Consider the following 21,210-nt stretch of genomic DNA (forward strand, 5'->3'; position numbering starts at 1 on the left):
GAGGGGAGCAGAGATCGATCACTAATGATTAAATGCAGAGTGGTGCATACAGAGCAAAAAGAGAAAGAAACAGTGCATCATGGGAACCCCCCAGCAGTCTACGTCTATAGCAGCATAACTAAATGTAACACCTATGCTGTTAGGCAAAGGGAATGGGTTAGGACCAGTTCTAGATTCATAATGGAGTGGTGTGCAATTCAAAGATAGAGCCAAAGACAGGAACTTTTAAATAGAAAAGCCGGCAAAATTTAATACAACCAATGACAGACACACAATTAATATTAACTTAAAATCAAAAAGTTTCCTTTATAAAACCTCTTTTTTTACCTCACTATTTGAAATAAAGTTCTGTTAAGGTTTTACTTTGTTTTTTTTCTTGTTTCAAAGCTGTTTAGCTTTCATGTATGACCAGTCATTTTATTTCATGTTTTTGCAGTTTAAACCTAGCTTATGTTGCTTTAATTTATATTTAAGCTTTGTTTTAGGTTTGTACTATTTGACTGTATCAATTTCATAACAGTATTTGTCACTTTGTAATGACACTGTATGTACCCTTAAAAGTACACAAAACAATTCATCAAGAAACATTCAAATGACAATAGTTAATGCAGAGCAAAATCAAATAGTTTTCCTAAATGTCCAAAAGCTTGTAAAGTCTCACTTGTCTCTTTAAATGTTCTTTAATCCAATGCAGAATCCTTTTGTTTCTACCCAAACCTTTGTCCGGTAATGAGTAAGGTTCTGATGTTCAACGGCAGCACATGCGCCTTGTGCAGCTCTGTTGATTGATCCAGGGATTTGTCTGTTGGGTGGCTCGCCTTGCTGTCAGCTCAGGTCCGAGTCCAAGTCTAGGGAATGTGGTGGTTCTTGGGTGGAGTAAGAAACCTGGCCTGCCAAACAGGCCAAAAAAACCAACTCTTAGTACAAAAGAAAATAAATCTGGGATAAAACCTAAATCAAGCCGCTTCACAAGCTGCGGTTGCTAGGGTAACCACAGGTAACTGTCTCTTAACAGTAAACTAGTTGCTTACAGTTACATAAAAATAAAGTTTCTCTTCACATAAAATACATTTACAGAGTAACCTTCACAGTAGAAAATAAAAGAGCAAATAATGTTTAGTTACCGTTTCTCTGCTCTCCTCAGTCTCAGACGGAGGTTTAAGTGTCTCTTTTTAACCAGTGCAGCAACAACTGCTAATCAGAGACGCATATTAACGTTAGCTACTTAACAGAAAACTTTGAGAAAAACGGTATTCCTTAAACGAAACTCACCAAATTGCCTCCGGAAGGCTACTTAAAAACCAGAGTGCACTCCTCCTCCTTACAGGCCAGGTTTTACGTTTTCACCAAACTTTAGTAGTTTTCTGAGTGTTTTTGATAGCAAACCGCGGCTCTGCGTCTCTCTGCTGGCTGCAGGTGCACTGGGCCTCAGCAGGTGGGGGAGGGGCATGCTCTGGGTTAACGTTTCTCTCTTTACTATTTCTTTTTTAAATAAAATAAGAACTTATGAACTATTTGTGCAGTCACTATTTATTTATGTATCATGTAGTTTTTAACTGTTTTTAAGTGCACATTTTAATTATGTATTTATTCATATTTATTAGAACCATATTTGTAATGGGGGTTACATAAGGGATGGCTCAGGGTCACCTGATCCAGCCCTAACTATAAGCTTTAGCAAAAAGGAAAGTTTTAAGCCTAATCTTAAAAGTAGAGAGGGTGTCTGTCTCCCTGATCTGAATTGGGAGCTGGTTCCACAGGAGAGGAGCCTGAAAGCTGAAGGCTCTGCCTCCCATTCTACTCTTACAAACCCTAGGAACTACAAGTAAGCCTGCAGTCTGAGAGCGAAGCACTCTATTGGGGTGATATGGTACTACAAGGTCCCTAAGATAAGATGGGACCTGATTATTCAAAACCTTATAAGTAAGAAGAAGAATTTTAAATTCTATTCTAGAATTAACAGGAAGCCAATGAAGAGAGGCCAATATGGGTGAGATATGCTCTCTCCTTCTAGTCCCCGTCAGTACTCTAGCTGCAGCATTTTGAATTAACTGAAGGCTTTTCAGAGAACTTTTAGGACAACCTGATAATAATGAATTACAATAGTCCAGCCTAGAGGAAATAAATGCATGAATTAGTTTTTCAGCATCACTCTGAGACAAGACCTTTCTATTTTTAGAGATATTGCGCAAATGTAAAAAAGCAGTCCTACATATTTGCTTAATATGCGCATTGAATGACATATCCTGATCAAAAATGACTCCACGATTTCTCAAAGTATTACTAGAGATCAGGGTAATGCCATCCAGAGTAAGGATCTGGTTAGACACCATGTTTCTAAGATTTGTGGGGCCAAGTACAATAACTTCAGTTTTATCTGAGTTTAAAAGCAGGAAATTAGAGGTCATCCATGTCTTTATGTCTGTAAGACAATCCTGCAGTTTAACTAATTGGTGTGTGTCCTCTGGCTTCATGGATAGATAAAGCTGGGTATCATCTGCGTAACAATGAAAATTTAAGCAATACCGTCTAATAATACTGCCTAAGGGAAGCATGTATAAAGTGAATAAAATCGATCCTAGCACAGAACCTTGTGGAACTCCATAATTAACCTTAGTCTGTGAAGAAGATTCCCCATTTACATGAACAAATTGTAATCTATTAGATAAATATGATTCAAACCACTGCAGCGCAGTGCCTTTAATACCTATGGCATGCTCTAATCTCTGTAATAAAATTTTATGGTCAACAGTATCAAAAGCAGCACTGAGGTCTAACAGAACAAGCACAGAGATGAGTCCACTGTCTGAGGCCATAAGAAGATCATTTGTAACCTTCACTAATGCTGTTTCTGTACTATGATGAATTCTAAAACCTGACTGAGAGAAAAAGAAGGTTGGAGATTGGCCTATAATTAGCTAAGATAGCTGGGTCAAGTGATGGCTTTTTAAGTAATGGTTTAATTACTGCCACCTTAAAAGCCTGTGGTACATAGCCAACTAATAAAGATAGATTGATCATATTTAAGATCGAAGCATTAATTAATGGTAGGGCTTCCTTGAGCAGCCTGGTAGGAATGGGGTCTAATAAACATGTTGATGGTTTGGAGGAAGTGACTAATGAAAATAACTCAGACAGAACAATCGGAGAGAAAGAGTCTAACCAAATACAAGCATTACTGAAAGCAGCCGAACATAAAGATATGTCTTTGGGATGGTTATGAATAATTTTTTCTCTAATAGTTAAAATTTTATTAGCAAAGAAAGTCATGAAGTCATTACTAGTTAAAGGACTACTCGGCTCAGAGCTCTGACTCTCTGTCAGCCTGGCTACAGTGCTGAAAAGAAACCTGGGGTTGTTCTTATTTTCTTCAATTAGTGATGAGTAGTAAGATGTCCTAGCTTTACGGAGGGCTTTTTTTTTTATAGAGCAACAAACTCTTTTCCAGGCTAAATGAAGATCTTCTAAATTAGTGAGATGCCATTTCCTCTCCAGTTTACGGGTTATCTGCTTTAAGCTGCGAGTTTGTGAGTTATACCATGGAGTCTGTTGTGAAAGTGTAGGTACACGGACCCACAACAGGGGGCGCAATGAACGGACAATGGAGAAAAGTAAGAACAAGTTTTACTGTTGTGAAAATAGCACAACTGATACAACAATTAGCAATTTGGAGGTGTAAGCCGAAATCTGCTGGTGTCTTGTGGGCAGGCCCGAAGGTAGGAGACGTCCGTCCTAGTTGAACCGGAACCACCCAGATCTCCTCTGCCACCGAAACCCAGAAGTACTGGAACCGCCAAGTCCCGAATCCCCAGGTGGCCACTGCCTCCGCTCGTCGGATCCGGTACTGCTGGCGGGAAAAAACACAAACACACAGGTTGGGATGCGACCGCACCCGGTAGATGAGAGGGGCAAAGCCGCCTCCACCTCTTGTCACACTGAAGCAGGAAAGGTGAGTACTTATCTGAGCACTTGGCCTTCCGCTGTCCTGAAAAGTTTATAAAGTGTCGTCACACAGATATATGTTGCAGAGGTGATTACCTTAAACTCAAGGTGATATCTCGGCACTGAGGTGGAGACGCTGTCCTGCTGATATACCTCCGTACTGAGTGAAGTCAGCTGTGTCCAGTAATGGGTGACAGCTGTCACCCTGGCTGCTCTCATCAGGCGGCGGCGCCCTCTGGTGCCTGGAGCCCGCACTCCAGGCAGGGCGCCCTCTGGTGGTGATGGGCCAGCAGTACCTCCTCTTCAGCGGCCCACACACAACAGGACCGGGTCGTGCGCCAGGAGGCGCACGACCGGGCTTCTCCGGATGGCGACGGTAAAAGTCGGCCAGGAGGGCCGGGTCCAGGATGAAGCTCCTCTTCACCCAGGAGCGTTCCTCGGGGCCGTACCCCTCCCAGTCCACCAGGTACTGAAGACCCCGGCCCATTCGACGGACATCGAGGAGCCGACGCACGGTCCAAGCCGGTTCCCCGTCGATGATCCGGGCAGGAGGTGGTGCCGGACCCGGGGTGCAGAGGGGTGAGGTGTGATGGGGCTTTATCCGGGAGACATGGAACACTGGGTGAATCCGCAGCGAGGCCGGCAGCTGAAGCCTCACTGCGGCGGGATTGATGATTTTGCGGATTTTGAAGGGACCGATGTATCGTTCTTGGAGCTTGGGGGAGTCCACTTGAAGGGGAATGTCCTTGGTGGACAACCACACTTCCTGCCCAGGACGATACGTGGGAGCCGGGGCCCGCCGCCGGTCTGCATGTGTTTTCGCCCCCGTCCGGGCCTTCAACAAGGCAGAGCGGGCGGCACGCCACACCCGACGGCACCTCCGTAGGTGGGCCTGGACCGAGGGCACACCGACCTCTCCCTCGACCACCGGAAACAAGGGGGGCTGATACCCCAAGCACACCTCAAACGGGGAGAGGCCGGTGGCAGATGACACTTGGCTGTTGTGAGCGTACTCGATCCAGGCCAGGTGGGTACTCCAGGCCGTCGGGTGCGCGGCTGTCACACAGCGTAGTGTCTGCTCCAATTCCTGATTCGCCCGCTCTGCTTGCCCGTTGGTCTGGGGGTGATACCCAGACGAGAGGCTGACCGTGGCCCCCAGTTCCCGGCAAAAACTCCTCCAGACGTGTGAGGTGAACTGGGGACCGCGATCGGAGACGATGTCTGATGGGATGCCATGCAGACGGACGACGTGGTGGACCAGGAGGTCCGCTGTCTCCTGGGCCGTTGGAAGCTTCGGGAGGGCCACGAAGTGGGCCGCCTTGGAGAAACGGTCCACTATCGTGAAGACGACGGTGTTTCCCTGGGACGGCGGGAGACCCGTGACGAAGTCCAGGCCGATATGGGACCAGGGGCGATGAGGCACGGGCAGTGGCTGTAGCTGCCCTGAGGTCTTCTTGTGGTCAGCCTTGCCCCTGGCGCAGGTGGTACAGGCCTGGATGTAGTCCCGGACGTCGGCCTCCAGGGATGCCCACCAGAAGCGTTGCCGGACGACTGTCACGGTCCTTCGCACCCCTGGGTGACAGGAGAGCTTAGAACCGTGACAGAAGTCCAGGACTGCAGCCCTAGCCTCTGGTGGGACGTATAGTTTGTCCTTTGGTCCGTTTCCGGGGTCCGGGACACGGGTCAGGGCCTCCCGGACGGTCTTCTCCACGTCCCAGGTGAGGGCGGCCACGATAGCGGACTCCGGGATGATGGGATCCGGGGGATCCGACGGTTCCGTTTTGACTTCATCCTCGTCCACCCGGGACAATGCGTCCGATCTTTGATTCTTGGTCCCGGGGCGGTAGGTAATCCGGAAGTCAAAACGGCCAAAGAACAGTGACCAGCGGGCTTGCCTGGGGTTCAGACGCTTAGCGGTCCTGATGTACTCCAGGTTCCGATGGTCAGTGAAAACCGTGAATGGCACGGCTGTTCCCTCCAACAGATGTCTCCACTCTTCGAGGGCCTCTTTCACAGCAAGGAGTTCCCGATTGCCGACGTCATAATTCCGTTCAGCGGGGGTCAACCTGCGAGAGAAATAGGCACACGGGTGAAGGACCTTATCGGTCTTCCCGCTCTGGGAGAGCACCGCTCCTATCCCTGAGTCCGAGGCATCCACTTCAACCACTAACTGGCGGCTAGGATCGGGCTGCACCAGAACTGGTGCAGACGAGAAGCGCCGTTTCAACTCCTTGAACGCGGCCTCGCACCGGTCCGACCAGGTGAAGGGAACTTTTGGAGAGGTCAGGGCTGTCAGGGGGCTAACTACCTGACTGTAGCCCTTAATGAACCTCCTATAGAAATTAGCAAAGCCGAGGAACTGTTGCAGCTTCCTACGGCTTGTGGGTTGGGGCCAATCTCTCACCGCCGCAACCTTGGCCGGATCCGGGGCGACGGAGTTAGAGGAGATGATAAACCCCAGGAAGGACAAAGAAGTGCGGTGGAACTCACACTTCTCGCCCTTCACAAACAGACGGTTCTCCAACAACCGCTGCAGGACCTGACGGACATGCCGGACATGAGTCTCAGGATCCGGGGAAAAGATGAGTATATCGTCTAGATATACGAAGACGAACCGGTGCAGGAAGTCCCGCAAGACATCGTTTACCAACGCTTGGAAGGTCGCGGGAGCATTAGTGAGACCGAACGGCATGACCAGGTACTCAAAATGACCTAAGGGGGTGTTAAATGCCGTCTTCCATTCGTCTCCCTTCCGAATCCGAACCAAATGATACGCATTCCTAAGATCCAGCTTGGTGAAACTCTTGGCTCCATGCAAGGGGGTGAACACTGAATCCAACAAGGGCAACGGGTATCGGTTGCGGACCGTGATCTCGTTCAACCCCCTGTAATCAATGCATGGACGAAGTCCGCCATCTTTTTTACCCACAAAAAAGAAACCTGCGCCCATCGGTGAGGTGGAATTCCGGATCAACCCAGCGGCTAATGAGTCCCGGATGTAGGTCTCCATTGATTCGCGTTCCGGCCGTGAGAGGTTGTACAGCCTACTGGACGGGAACTCACTGCCTGGAACCAAATCAATGGCACAATCGTACGGGCGGTGGGGAGGAAGCGTGAGAGCCAGATCCTTGCTGAACACGTCAGCGAGGTCATGGTACTCCGCTGGCACCGCCTTCAGATTGGGCGGGACTCGGACCTCCTCCTTAGCTTGGGAGCCGGGAGGAACCGAGGAACCGAGACACTCCCGATGGCAGGTTTCGCTCCACTGCACCACTACCCCGGACGGCCAATCAATCCGGGGATTGTGCTTAAGCATCCATGGAAACCCTAAAACCACACGGGAGGTGGCCTGAATCACGAAGAACTCGATCACCTCCCGGTGGTTACCTGACACCACCAGAGTTACTGGAGGTGTCTTATGCGTGATTGGTGGGAGTAGGGAGCCATCTAGTGCTCGAACCTGCACAGGCGAGGTAAGAGCCACCAGAGGGAGCCCTATCTCCCTGGCCCATCTGCTGTCAAGCAGATTCCCCTCAGAGCCCGTGTCCACCAGTGCTGGGGCCTTCAGGGTTGAATCCTCATACAGGATTGTGACTGGGAGTCGTGTAGCAATGTGGGTGTGTCCCACGTGAATGTTTTGGCCCACCCCTGGCCCAGTCTCTAAGGGCGGGCGTTGGAGTTTAACCGCTCGGGGCAGTCGTTTGCCATATGCTCACTCGAGCCACAAACATAACAAGCTCCGTGGGCCCGCCTCCTTTGTGCTCCAGGTGCCCTAAATGTTGCCCTGCTCGTGTCCATAGCTTCGTCAGCAGGGGGAGCCGTAAGCGCACGGAGCGCAGGAACAGAGGAGCGTGGGGAGGGCGGAGCTCGATCGGACCCGGAAGGGAGAGGGACGACGCGTGCCTGGCCACGCCCTTCGCCTCGTTCCCGACGGCGTTCTTCTAACCGGTTGTCGAGTCGTATGACTAGATCAATGAGCCCATCTAAATCTCGCGGTTCGTCCTTAGCCACCAGGTGCTCTTTTAGGACCAGAGACAGTCCGTTTACAAAGGCAGCGCGGAGGGCAGTGCTATTCCAGCCGGATCTCGCCGCCGCGATGCGAAAGGCGACTGCATAGGCAGCTGCGCTCCGACGTCCCTGTCGCATGGACAGTAGTGCGGTTGAAGCGGACTCTCCTCTGTTGGGATGATCGAACACCGTTCTGAGCTCCCGTACAAACCCATCGTAAGTATGAAGGAGCCGAGAGTTCTGCTCCCAGAGCGCTGTAGCCCAAGCGCGTGCCTCCCCGCGAAGCAGGTTTATCACATAAGCTACTTTGCTAGCTTCCGTCGCGTACATCACGGGACGCTGAGCGAAGACGAGCGAACACTGCATAAGAAAGTCCGCGCACGTCTCCACACAGCCTCCGTACGGTTCTGGAGGGCTTATGTATGCTTCTGGGGACGGAGGGAGGGACCGTTGAACGACCAGTGGAACGTTACTTTCGCGCGCAGGGTCCTCGGGAGGGAGAGCCGCAGCGGCGCCCGAAGGGCGTGCCTCCACTTGTGCGGCGAGAGCCTCCACCCTGCGGTTTAGGAGAACGTGTTGCTCGGTCATTAAATCGATCCGAGAGGTGAAAGCGGTGAGGATCCGCTGCAACTCACCGATTACCCCTCCCGAAGCCTCCGCCACGTCTTGGTCTTCCAGTGGCCGTTCAACAGCCGGTTGACGCCCCTCGGGATCCATGACGCTGGCCGAGATATCCTGTTGTGAAAGTGTAGGTACACGGACCCACAACAGGGGGCGCAATGAACGGACAATGGAGAAAAGTAAGAACAAGTTTTACTGTTGTGAAAATAGCACAACTGATACAACAATTAGCAATTTGGAGGTGTAAGCCGAAATCTGCTGGTGTCTTGTGGGCAGGCCCGAAGGTAGGAGACGTCCGTCCTAGTTGAACCGGAACCACCCAGATCTCCTCTGCCACCGAAACCCAGAAGTACTGGAACCGCCAAGTCCCGAATCCCCAGGTGGCCACTGCCTCCGCTCATCGGATCCGGTACTGCTGGCGGGAAAGAACACAAACACACAGGTTGGGATGCGACCGCACCCGGTAGATGAGAGGGGCAAAGCCGCCTCCACCTCTTGTCACACTGAAGCAGGAAAGGTGAGTACTTATCTGAGCACTTGGCCTTCCGCTGTCCTGAAAAGTTTATAAAGTGTCGTCACACAGATATATGTTGCAGAGGTGATTACCTTAAACTCAAGGTGATATCTCGGCACTGAGGTGGAGACGCTGTCCTGCTGATATACCTCCGTACTGAGTGAAGTCAGCTGTGTCCAGTAATGGGTGACAGCTGTCACCCTGGCTGCTCTCATCAGGCGGCGGCGCCCTCTGGTGCCTGGAGCCCGCACTCCAGGCAGGGCGCCCTCTGGTGGTGATGGGCCAGCAGTACCTCCTCTTCAGCGGCCCACACACAACAGAGTCAGGCACTTCTGATTTAAGGCTCTCTTTTTCAGAGGAGCTACAGCATCCAAAGTTGTGCTCAATGAGGATGTAAAGCTATTGACGAGATAATCTATCTCACTCACACAGTTTAGTTTAGGTAGCTCCTCTGCACTGTGTTGGTATATGGCATTGAAGAACATAACAAAGAAGGAATGATATCCTTAAACCTAGTTACAGCACTTCTACTGTAATGAAACTTATTCCCCACTGCTGGGTAGTCCATTAAAGTAAATGTAAATGTTATTAAGAAATGATCAGAGAAAAAGGGGTTTTCAGGGAATACTGTTAAGTCTTCAATTTCTATGCCATATGTCAGAACAAGATCTAAAGTGTGGCTAAAGTGGTGGGTGGACTCATTTACATTTTGAGCAAAGCCAATTGAGTCTAACAATAGATTAAATGCAGTGTTGAGGCTGTCATTCTCAGCATCTGTGTGGATGTTAAAATCGCCCACTATAATTATCTTATCTGAGCTAAGCACTAAGTCAGACAAAAGGTCTGAAAAATCACAAAGAAACTCACAGTAACGACCAGGTGGACGATAGATAATAACAAATAAAACTGGTTTTTGGGACTTCCAATTTGGATGGACAAGACTAAGAGTCAAGCTTTCAAATGAATTAAAGCTCTGTCTGGGTTTTTGATTAATTAATAAGCTGAAGTGGAAGATTGCTGCTAATCCTCCGCCTCGGCCCGTGCTACGAGCATTCTGACAGTTAGTGTGACTCGGGGGTGTTGATTCATTTAAACTAACATATTCATCCTGCTGTAACCAGGTTTCTGTTAGGCAGAATAAATCAATATGTTGATCAATCAATCAATCAATTTTTTATATAGCGCCAAATCACAACAAACAGTTGCCCCAAGGCGCTTTATATTGTAAGGCAAGGCCATACAATAATTATGTAAAACCCCAACGGTCAAAACGACCCCCTGTGAGCAAGCACTTGGCTACAGTGGGAAGGAAAAACTCCCTTTTAACAGGAAGAAACCTCCAGCAGAACCAGGCTCAGGGAGGGGCAGTCTTCTGCTGGGACTGGTTGGGGCTGAGGGAGAGAACCAGGAGAAAGACATGCTGTGGAGGGGAGCAGAGATCGATCACTAATGATTAAATGCAGAGTGGTGCATACAGAGCAAAAAGAGAAAGAAACAGTGCATCATGGGAACCCCCCAGCAGTCTACGTCTATAGCAGCATAACTAAGGGATGGTTCAGGGTCACCTGATCCAGCCCTAACTATAAGCTTTAGCAAAAAGGAAAGTTTTAAGCCTAATCTTAAAAGTAGAGAGGGTGTGTTGATCAATTATTATATCATTTACTAACAGGGACTTAGAAGAGAGAGACCTAATGTTTAATAGACCACATGTAACTGTTTTAGTCTGTGGTGCAGTTGAAGGTGCTATATTATTTTTTTCTTTTTGAATTTTTATGCTTAAATAGATTTTTGCTGGTTATTGGTAGTCTGGGAGCAGACACCGTCTCTACGGGGATGGGGTAATGAGGGGATGGCAGGGGGAGAGAAGCTGCAGAGAGGTGTGTAAGACTACAACTCTAAACATGGTAAGTGGAGTTGATTCCAAAAAGCTCTATTCTGGTCCTATCTGACCACATGACCTTCTCCCATGCCTCCTCTGGACCATCCAGATGGTCACTGGTGAACTTCAAACGGGCCTGGACATGTGCTGGCTTGAGCAGGGGGACCTTGCTGCCCTGCAGGATTTTAAACCATGACAGCATCATGTGTTACTAATGTAATCTTTGTGACTGTGGTCCCAGCTCTCTTCAGGTCATTGACCAGGTCCTCCTGTGTAGTTCTGAGCTTTCTCAGAATCATCCTTACCCCACAAAGTGAGATCTTGCATGGAATCCCAGACCGAGGGAGATTGACAGTCATCTTGTGTTTCTTCCACTTTCTAATAATAATCAGAACAGTTGTTGTCTTCTACCAAGCTGCTTTCCTGTTGTCCTGTAGTCCATCTCAGCCTTGTGCAGGTCTACAGTTTTGTCCTTGGTGTCCTTAGACAGCTCTTTGGTCTTGGCTATGGTGGACAGGTTGGAGTGTGATTGATTGAGTGTGTGAACAGGTGTCTTTTATACAGGTAACAAGTTCAAACAGGTGCAATTAATACAGGTAAAGAGTGCAGAATAAGAGGGCTTCTTAAAGAAAAATTAACAGGTCTGTGAGAGACAGAATTCTTGCTGGTTGGTAGGTGTTCAAATACTTATTTGCAGCAGTAACATACAAATAAATTGTTAAAAAATCAGACATTGTGATTTCTGGATTTTTTTTTTTTTTTTTAGATTATGTCTCTCACAGTGGACATGCACCTAAGATGAAAATTTCAGACCCCTTCATGATTTCTAAATGGGAGAACTTACAAAATCACAGGGTGTTCAAATACTTATTTTCCTCACTATTTTCAAGATGCTCATATGGGACACTGTTCTACAGTGTTTTGATACTGTTTAATGTTTATTTCCACCATATAGCCATACATTGTTATTTTCACACTCTGTCTGTATCATGGCCCAAGCAGAGGGTCGTCCCTTGAGTTTGGTCTGCTTGAGCTTTCTTCCTCAAATTATTCATTCATTCAAATCATCAAAGCTTGAAGTTTGTCATTCATTCACAGTGTTGCCACAGTTACTTTGAAAAAGTAATCCGATTACTGATTACTCCTTCAAAAAGTAACTTAGTTACTTTCCTGATTACTCAATTGTAAAAGTAACTAAGTTAGATTACTAGTTACTTTTTTAATTACTTTCCCCAGCTGCCGAAAACAACCCACATCAACATGACAATGATACCTGTTTTGCCAAAACTTACTTTATAGTCACCCTTTCTTGACTTCAATGAAAATAAATACTTGTTTTATAAAAAGTAAAATAAAGACCTCTTTCTTGACCTCATATTTAACTGTTGACAGCACTGTAACAGTAAAACTTGCAATTTCAAACCTACATTGTAACGTAAATTCTTTCTAACATTTAAATTCTCTCGAAACATTTTACTTGTCAAAATTATTATTATTTTAAGTAGTATTAGTAGCTGTCGTAAAAAACGGCTTCAAAACTGGACCTTTAATCTAGGGGTGTTGTGAGGGGGGCACATCCCTCCCCCACGCCCCCATTCCATCTGGATTCGCCCCTGCTTTGGCGTTTGAGCACAAAGAATGGATAACATTTATTATGCAGAAAACATGACCAGATTTACAGGTAAGAAAGTTTTATTGTGTTTTCACAATCATGTGGTCCTCAGAGAGTTTAGGTGCATTTGAGTGGAAAACAGTGTTAGTTGTTGACACGTCGCGGAGGATCAGCTGTTTTAGTGAGCAGATACAGAGCAGCTCAGAATTCTAAAGGAGGAAAAAAAACATAAAAATGTCTTGGTAAAGCTCAGTGCAGGTGTGCTGTTGTCACTGTGCTTTAAGAGGTGAGGACGAGTCGTAGCTGCTGCAGAAAACCGTGGATGAAAAGCTCACAGCTCACTGAAAGTCTGTAGGTCAGTCGAACCCCGACCTCCTGCCCACAGACCAAGTTTAATGCTGCTATCGACCCACAATGAAAAAATAATAGTAACACACAGTGACATGGAGAAGTAACTTTAATCTGATTACTGATTTGGAAAGATTAACGCGTTAGATTACTCGTTACTAAAAAAAGTGGTCAGATTAGAGTAACGCGTTACTGGCATCACTGTTCATTCATTCAAATCGTCAGAGGGAGTTTTCCTTGCCACTGTTGCCTCCTCCTGACTTGCTCTGGGGGGTAGGTAAGGTTAGACTTTTTTTTACCTTTTTTAATTGTAATTTGGTGCTACATAAATGGAAAATAAATTGAAATTGAGCTAATTAAAACTACCAGCTGCAGGAACACGTGTACCTTCAAGTGTTTTATTATTTTCGTATTTTAATTGCAATTTTTCTTTCCTTTTTTTTTTTTTTTTGCACCTCACATTTTTTTTCTTTTCTTCTTCTTCTTTAGTGACGTGACTAAGGTCACGTCAACAGGGGGAGCTGTAAGAGTGTTTCATGATGCATAACACAAAATGGCTGATGCACATCCAAAATGTCCTTGTAACTATCTGTTCTTAACTGCTTTTCAAAATGGCTGACACACAAAATGTGTTTGTTTTTGGTAAAACCATCTGATCTTTTTATAGATGTTTAATTGATAAAACCAATAAGCATGATGGAACAGTTTTTATTGTGTGACACTACATTACAGACATAAACACACACTATAAGATTTTTACATAATAACCATGAACGCAACATGAACAGACGCCCACCTATTTTCACCTGACTTTGCAGCCACCTCAGACACTGATTCAAGCCAGGTTAAGCACCGCCCATATGGGGGTGACTTAGGCTGAAGGAACAAAAGGTAGCATAGCGTGGAAATCTGGGTTCTGTGTTCCAGGTGTTTGCATGTGACCTGGTGAAAGGATCCAGGGCTGAGATGATTCTCTGTATCAGTGTTTAAACACTTTAAACACAACCTCTAAACTTTAAAGTCCAGTTCCATGAAGGTCACTCACCGTGATAAAAGAACCTAACAGCCTTGTATGAAAATGAATGGAGCATCCATCCAGAGGGAGAACTACTTGTTCTCCCAAACTACTTTTCTTTCCAACTTTGTCAGCTAGAATTCAGTGTCCGATTTTCTGAGTCTTCCTCCTGGTATCAAAGGTCATGCCCCAGGGTTCGATCCTGGGACCACTGCTGTTTTTGATATATGTAAAAATCTTTGACAATTTATCAAAGGCTGCTACCATTCTATGCAGACGATACAGTCTGCATAGAAATGTTCCTCCTCCTCAGTAACTAAAACTCTGGAACACCTGCAGTCTGCCTCTGATGTTGTTCAGACTCACTAAACTCAAACTAGTGTTAAATGCAGGAAAATCTAAATACATGTTGTTTTCAAATGGCAAAGAACGATCATCTAATCTTTCTAAGATCTCAACGACTCCAGTGGTTGAAACTGAGCAGGAGTCACAAATCAAAATCAAATCAATTTTTTTCTATAGCGCCAAATCACAACAAACAGTTGCCCCAAGGCGCTTTATATTGTAAGGCAAGGCCATACAATATTACGTAAAAACCCCCAACGGTCAAAACGACCCCCTGTGAGCAAGCACTTGGCTACAGTGGGAAGGAAAAACTCCCTTTTAACAGGAAGAAACCTCCAGCAGAACCAGGCTCAGGGAGGGGCAGTCTTCTGCTGGGACTGGTTGGGGCTGAGGGAGAGAACCAGGAAAAGACATGCTGTGGAGGGGAGCAGAGATCAATCACTAATGAGTAAATGCAGAGTGGTGCATACAGAGCAAAAAGAGAAAGAAACAGTGCATCATGGGAACCCCCCAGCAGTCTAAGTCTATAGCAGCATAACTAAGGGATGGTTCAGGGTCACCTGATCCAGCCCTAACTATAAGCTTTAGCAAAAAGGAAAGTTTTAAGCCTAATCTTAAAAGTAGAGAGGGTGTCTGTCTCCCTGATCTGAATTGGGAGCTGGTTCCACAGGAGAGGAGCCTGAAAGCTGAAGGCTCTGCCTCCCATTCTACTCTTACAAACCCTAGGAACTACAAGTAAGCCTGCAGTCTGAGAGCGAAGCGCTCTATTGGGGTGATATGGTACTACGAGGTCCCTAAGATAAGATGGACCTGATTATTCAAAACCTTATAAGTAAGAAGAAGAATTTTAAATTCTATTCTAGAATTAACAGGAAGCCAATGAAGAGAGGCCAATATGGGTGAGATATGCTCTCTCCTTCTAGTCCCCGTCAGTACTCTAGCTGCAGCATTTTGAATTACCTGAAGGCTTTTCAGGGAACTTTTAGGACAACCTGATAATAATGAATTACAATAGTCCAGCCTAGAGGAAATAAATGCATGAATTAGTTTTTCAGCATCACTCTGAGACAAGACCTTTCTGATTTTAGAGATATTGCGCAAATGTAAAAAAGCAGTCCTACATATTTGTTTAATATGCGCTTTGAATGACATATCCTGATCAAAAATGACTGAGAATGAATGAGAAAAGGAAGGTTGGAGATTGGCCTATAATTAGCTAAGATACCTGGGTCAAGTGATGGCTTTTAAGTAATGGTTTAATTACTGCCACCTTAAAAGCCTGTGGTACATAACCAACTAATAAAGACAGATTGACAACGTACAAGAATTTATTTAGGGATCATCAGTGATCAGAACCTGTCTTTCAAATCACACATTGAAAACCACATCTCCAAGTTGGAGATTAATTAGGTTTCTTCTTTAGGGTTAGGGTCAGATCCAATGTCTCCATCAACACACAACAGTACTTGACATCAGCAACATTTTCTTCCTCTGCTGGATGATGGTGATTTATTGTTTTTGAGGGCTACTGATCACAATATTAAGAAATTAGATGCTGTGCATCAACAAGCTCTGTTTTATTCCTGATTGAGGAAATCACACACATCACTGTATTTTGTATGCTGTCACTAACTAGCCATCCCTCTGTGCACGCAGCTTCTCTCAGTGGTTGATCTTCATATATAAAACTATTCTTGGCATAGACATCATCCAGAGTATTCACAACACTTCACTTTTCCACATTTTGTTCTGTTAGTCTTATTCTAAAATGGAATCAATTCATTTTTTTCCCCTCAAAGTTATACACACAATACCCCATAACGACAATGTGAGTAAAGTTTTTTTCTTTTTAGATTTTTGCAAATGTATTAAAAATAAAAACTATGAAATCACATGTCAATAAATATTCACAGTCTTTGTCATGAAGCTCAAAATTTTGCTCAGGTGTCTCCTGTTTCCACTGATCATCCTTGAGATGTTTCTACAGCTTAACTGGAGTCCACCTGGGGTCAATTCAGTTGATTGGACATGATTTGTAAAGACACACACCTGTCTCCATATAAGGTCCCACAGTTGACAGTCAGAGCACAAACCAAGCATGAAGTCAAAGGAATTGTCTGTAGACCTCAGAGACAGGATTGTCTGGAGGCACAATCTGGGGAAGGGGACAGAAACATTTCTTCTGCTTTGAAGGTCCCAATGAGCACAGTGACCTCCACCATCTGTAAATGGAAGAAGTTCAGATCCACCAGGACTCTTCCTAGAGCTGGATGCCCGTCTAAACTGAGCAATCAAGGGAGAAGGACCTTAGTCAGGGAGGTGACCAAGAACCCAATGGTCACTCTGTCAGAGCTCCAGCATTCCTCTGTGGAGAGAGGAGAACCTTCCAGAAGGACAACCATCTCTGCAGCAATCCACCAATCAGGTCTGTATGTAGAGTGTCCAGACAGAAGCCACTCCTTAGTAAAAGGCACATGGCAGCCCACCTGGAGTTTGACAAAAGGCACCTGAAGGACTTTCAGACCAGGAGAAACAAAATTCTCTGGTCTGATGAGACAAAGATTGAACTCTTTGGCGTCATGTTTGGAGGAAACCAGACACCATCCCTACAGTGAAGCATGGTGGTGGCAGCATCATGCTGTCAGGATGTTTTTCAGCAGCAGGAACTGGGAGACTAGTCAGGATTGAGGGAAAGATGAAAGTTGCAATGTACAGAGACATCCTGGATGAAAACCTGCTCCAGAGCGCTCTGGACCTCAGACTGTGGTGACGGTTCATCTTTCAATAGGACAATGACCTAAACACACTGTCAAGATATCAAAGGAGTGTCTTCAGAACAACTCTGTGAATGTCCTTGAGTGTTCCAGCCAGAGTCCAGACCTGAATCTGACTGAACATCTCTGGAGAGATCTGAAAATGTCTGTGCACCGACGCTCCACATCCAACCTGATGGAGGTTGAGAGGTGCTGCAGAGAGGAATGGACCAAACTGCCCAAAGATAGGTGCACCAAGCTTGTGGCATCATATTCAAGAAGACTTGAGGCTGGAATTGCTGCCAAAGGTGCATCAACAAAGTATTGAGCAAAGGCTGTGAATACTATGGACACGTGGCTCATTTTTTTTATAAATTAGCAAAAATTTCAAAAAGCCATTTTTCATTGTCATTACGGGGTGCTGTGAGTAGAATTTTGAGGGGAAAAAAATGAATTTATTCCATTTTGAAAAAAGGCTGTAGCATAACAAAATGAGGAAAAAGTGAAGTGCTGTGAACTCTGTATGACAGCTGTCTGTGTCATCATATGTTGTGACCATGTTGTTTCCTTCTTTTTCAGGTCTTTCTTGGAAAAGAGATCTTTAAACCTATCGGGTTAATCTCAATGAAGCTTTAACCCACTTAATTAAAGGATATATCATGCAAACTCCACACAAAGTATTATATAATGGTTAAGTGGCTCCTTGTCACTTGATTGGTGCTTTGTGTGTCACATGACATGGATCAATTTGTCCTATTTTGTTGCATTGCATTTAGAGTGCAGTTTGGTACCATTGCACTCTGCGTGTGCGCACGCACGCACACGCACACACAAATCCACGCCGCTGTAAGCCATCTGAATGCATGAAGAGATGTTCAGATGTAAAGCTGATGTGATTTTCGGCTGCAGTGAGGAACTACATCAAGTCTGAAGTCAGTGCACAGTATCACTGGACTACACTTCACAATTCGAACTTTAGCAAACACAAAAATGTAACTCCCTTTTCTGTTGTTTATAAATTAATAAAATATCAAATGACAAGGATCTATTTTAACTGTAATATAAAACAAATAATGAATGTTTTTACGTTCTTTCAATGGAATGAATGACAAACCATTCAATGAGGTGAAGCCAAGTTGAATGGTTTGTTCCAGCTTTCACCTCATTAAATATTCATATCATTGAACTCAAATATTCATTATTTGTATACCAGATTTGGGGGGGGGGGGGGCTGGAACCTTCACCAATGGTTATATTTTATTTTTTAGACCTGCTCATTCTGCATATGTAGTTACATCAGTAAGGGCAGCCAGCGTCAAACCTGTGCCAAATCACATCCAGCTTCACCTCGGATCTGCTGTGGAAAAACACGGGAGCAGCCGACACAGGAAGAGCTCCCGTCCAGCAGGGGGCAGCGTCGCATCATTAGCACACAACGCGTGAAGAAGCGGTGCTACCAAACTAGCCTGTTAGCTTCATCATGGCGGAGTTGAACCGGCAGCTTCAGGAGTATCTGGCTCAGTCCAAGTCCGGCGGCAGTAAAACTGGCTCACAGCAGCTCAGCACCGCGGTGGACGTGGAGGAACCGCAGTCGAGCTCTGCGCCCGGCAGCTGGTCGAGCCCCGGCACGGCCACACCTAGCCTCGGCGGCGGCTTTTCCTGGCCCTGGGTGTCCGAGCCGGACCCCTGCCTGCCGGGCCTGAGCAGGCGCCAGCGGTTGGCAGCCTGCGGTGTGTGCGCGGCCTTCTCGGCCGCTGTGCTTCGGCCTGTCGGCTCTCTACGCGCCGCTGCTGCTGCTCTACGCGCGGAAGTTCGCGCTGCTCTGGTCGCTTGGCTCGCTGTTCGCCGTGGCGGCGGCGGCGGCGCTGCGCGGCCCCGGCAGGCTGCTAGCCGCCGGCCTGTCGCCCGGGGCCGCTGCCTACCTGGCCGCGCTGGGCGGGACTCTGTACGCGGCGCTCCGCCTCCGCAGCACCGCGCTCACCGCGCTCGGAGCCGCGCTGCAGGTCGCCGTCATCGGCTTCTACGTGGTGTCGCTGCTGCCCGGAGGCAGCGCCGGGATCCGGTTCCTCGGAGGCCTGGCGGCGGCCGCCGTCAAACGGACCATCAGCGGGAAAACAGTGTCCATCTGAGACGGACCGGCGGGGGCCAAGGTGCGGACCGCGGGCCTCCAAGGGACGGTCCAATAATCACTTCCGAACTGTGCTGAAGGTTCCCTGGACGTTTTTGGACTTTTGTTGGTGTTAATTTTCTAAATAACGGAGTTATTTACGTACTGAAAGTGTCTCTCTTTAAAACCTGATTTTTTTTTTATGCTGCATTTGAGACTCAGGGAAGAAGGGTGGAGTCGTGGGCGGAGTCTACACTTCACAGGTTTGATGGACAAGTGCAATTTGTGGACCATAAGGTTGAAAATGGTGTAACAGTGACACCTAGCGACAAAAAGTGGACTCGCACCTGTTAAGCCTTGCTGACTTCTTTGTCAGTTTATTTGCATTTTGACATTTATTAAAGTTATCATTATTTGAATAAGTTTAAATTCTGGTGGGATCGACCTGACGACACGCGGAATACTGGCTGTTTGAACTGTGAATCTTTATTGTTCACCTGAAGACGGTGGAAACACAAACACATAGAAATTCTTACAAAAGACAAAAACAAAACCATCTGAGGACAAAGTGAGAAATAAAACCAGGTGATCTGCTTGTTAGCTGTGACATTAAAATCTGCAGAGTTTTGCTCTGGGTATGATCCTGCACCGCTGCCACACACAGATGTCCCATCATGCTTTGCTGCAGCAGACGTATGAGCATGTCACTGGATTTGTGAGGCTGGACTCTTGTCTGTCCCTGCACGTCCTGGCAGGAGAACCAGATGACCGTTTCCTTCAGGATCAGCGACCCCGGCCCCTTGGGGCTCCTCGGGGAGGTCCTCCTCTACGGGGTCCCGGTCCTCCTCCAGGACCCCAGCCGAGCCGCCCGCCTCGCCCAGATGGACCGTAACCGCCATCATCCCTCGGAGGAGGTCGACCTGTAGGGACAAGACCAGACCTCAGACACACGGACCAAAAACAGTGACCATCCAAATGATCGAGTGACATAAAAAAAAAAAAAAAAAGTGACCAATGATCTGCTGATGACGGCTGCCACACCATTCCAGACATCTTCAAAATGTTCCAACTTTATTACTACACCACAGGCAGAAAGGACGTTTTCTAATGATTAACTCAGTTTGGTGTTTTCATGGTTTCATCAGTTCATCCAATGTTGGACGTGAACACGCCGATGCTCCTTCAATTTAAAATGAAAATAACCTTAAATAATGATGGTGATAATACAGTTTGGTTTTTTACACAGCCGTAAGCAGATTTATTTTTTTTATGATACTACTAATTGTTGTTCCTGCTCTTGTTTTAAAATTTGTATGAAATCTCCTGCTGATTTCCTTTAATAACTGTAAATGTTTTTGTTTGAGATGTTCTAATTTGTTTTTGTAGTGTTTTTACAATAACTGTCTTCATCAAACTGAATAAAAATGTGCAGACAGAATATAATTCATGTGATGGTCTTCTGGCAGCCCTTTATTTTGTCATGTGACATCATAAAGGTTCAATAAGAAAACAGAAAACACCCGACTTCAGGAAGAAGGTGGCCACCCTCCTGACATAAGTTATCAGCTACAAAGAAGAGAAACTGACATCAGCCGCCAGTTCACAAATGCAACGTGATGTTTCAGACTCCACCCCTGCAGGGGGCAGTACTCAAATCAGAAAGATGCAGGAGAGCAATTACGCACCTGTTGCGTCTTGTGTGCGTAGCCTGCTCCTGAACTCTTGTAATGGTGATGACAAATTGAGAGAAATAAGACTGTTCATCGTAGAAAAGCTAGCCGTGGCTCTCTCACAAAAGTTAGCACTGTAAGCAATATTTTTTCTGAGGGTTGGCCAGTTTTGTTAATGAAACCATTAATGGTGCTATGAATGATTTTTCTGCCATCAGATGTCACATTAATGCCACATTTCAGAATGTAAACAAAATGTCCCTCCACACTGAGCAGAAGGAACGGCAGTTGGAGACTTTTGAACAGCTCTAGTCAGATGCTGTTTTTTTAAAACTTCTAAATACAATTTTGGGAAAGCTGCGGCCATCCATCATCTTGGGGGGGGGGGGAACAGCA

General features: G+C 46.3%; 3 protein-coding genes across 3 annotated transcripts in view; 1 reads left to right on the forward strand and 2 right to left on the reverse strand.

Annotated features, from left to right (window-relative positions):
* Positions 1-19,151, reverse strand: part of si:ch1073-184j22.2 (dual specificity protein phosphatase 18) — a 45,661-nt gene extending 26,510 nt beyond the window's left edge. The window contains exon 1 of the mRNA XM_034183912.1: positions 19,019-19,151. The gene's annotated coding sequence lies outside the window, so the exon portion shown is untranslated. The remainder of the gene's footprint in view (positions 1-19,018) is intronic.
* On the forward strand, positions 18,407-19,567 carry sft2d3 (SFT2 domain containing 3). Its single transcript, XM_034183910.1, is given in 2 exon segments — positions 18,407-18,790; positions 18,792-19,567. Coding segments are annotated over 2 exon segments (648 nt in total). The 5' UTR covers positions 18,407-18,517; the 3' UTR covers positions 19,167-19,567.
* Positions 19,568-19,614: 47 nt separating this feature from the next.
* Positions 19,615-21,210, reverse strand: part of wdr33 (WD repeat domain 33) — a 74,499-nt gene continuing 72,903 nt past the window's right edge. The window contains 1 exon segment of the mRNA XM_034183914.1: positions 19,615-20,064. Within this exon segment, the coding sequence (XP_034039805.1) occupies positions 19,928-20,064 (137 nt within the window). The 3' untranslated portion in view covers positions 19,615-19,927.

Source organism: Thalassophryne amazonica, chromosome 12 (genome assembly GCF_902500255.1).
Source record: "Thalassophryne amazonica chromosome 12, fThaAma1.1, whole genome shotgun sequence".
In the NCBI taxonomy this organism is placed as follows: domain Eukaryota; kingdom Metazoa; phylum Chordata; class Actinopteri; order Batrachoidiformes; family Batrachoididae; genus Thalassophryne; species Thalassophryne amazonica.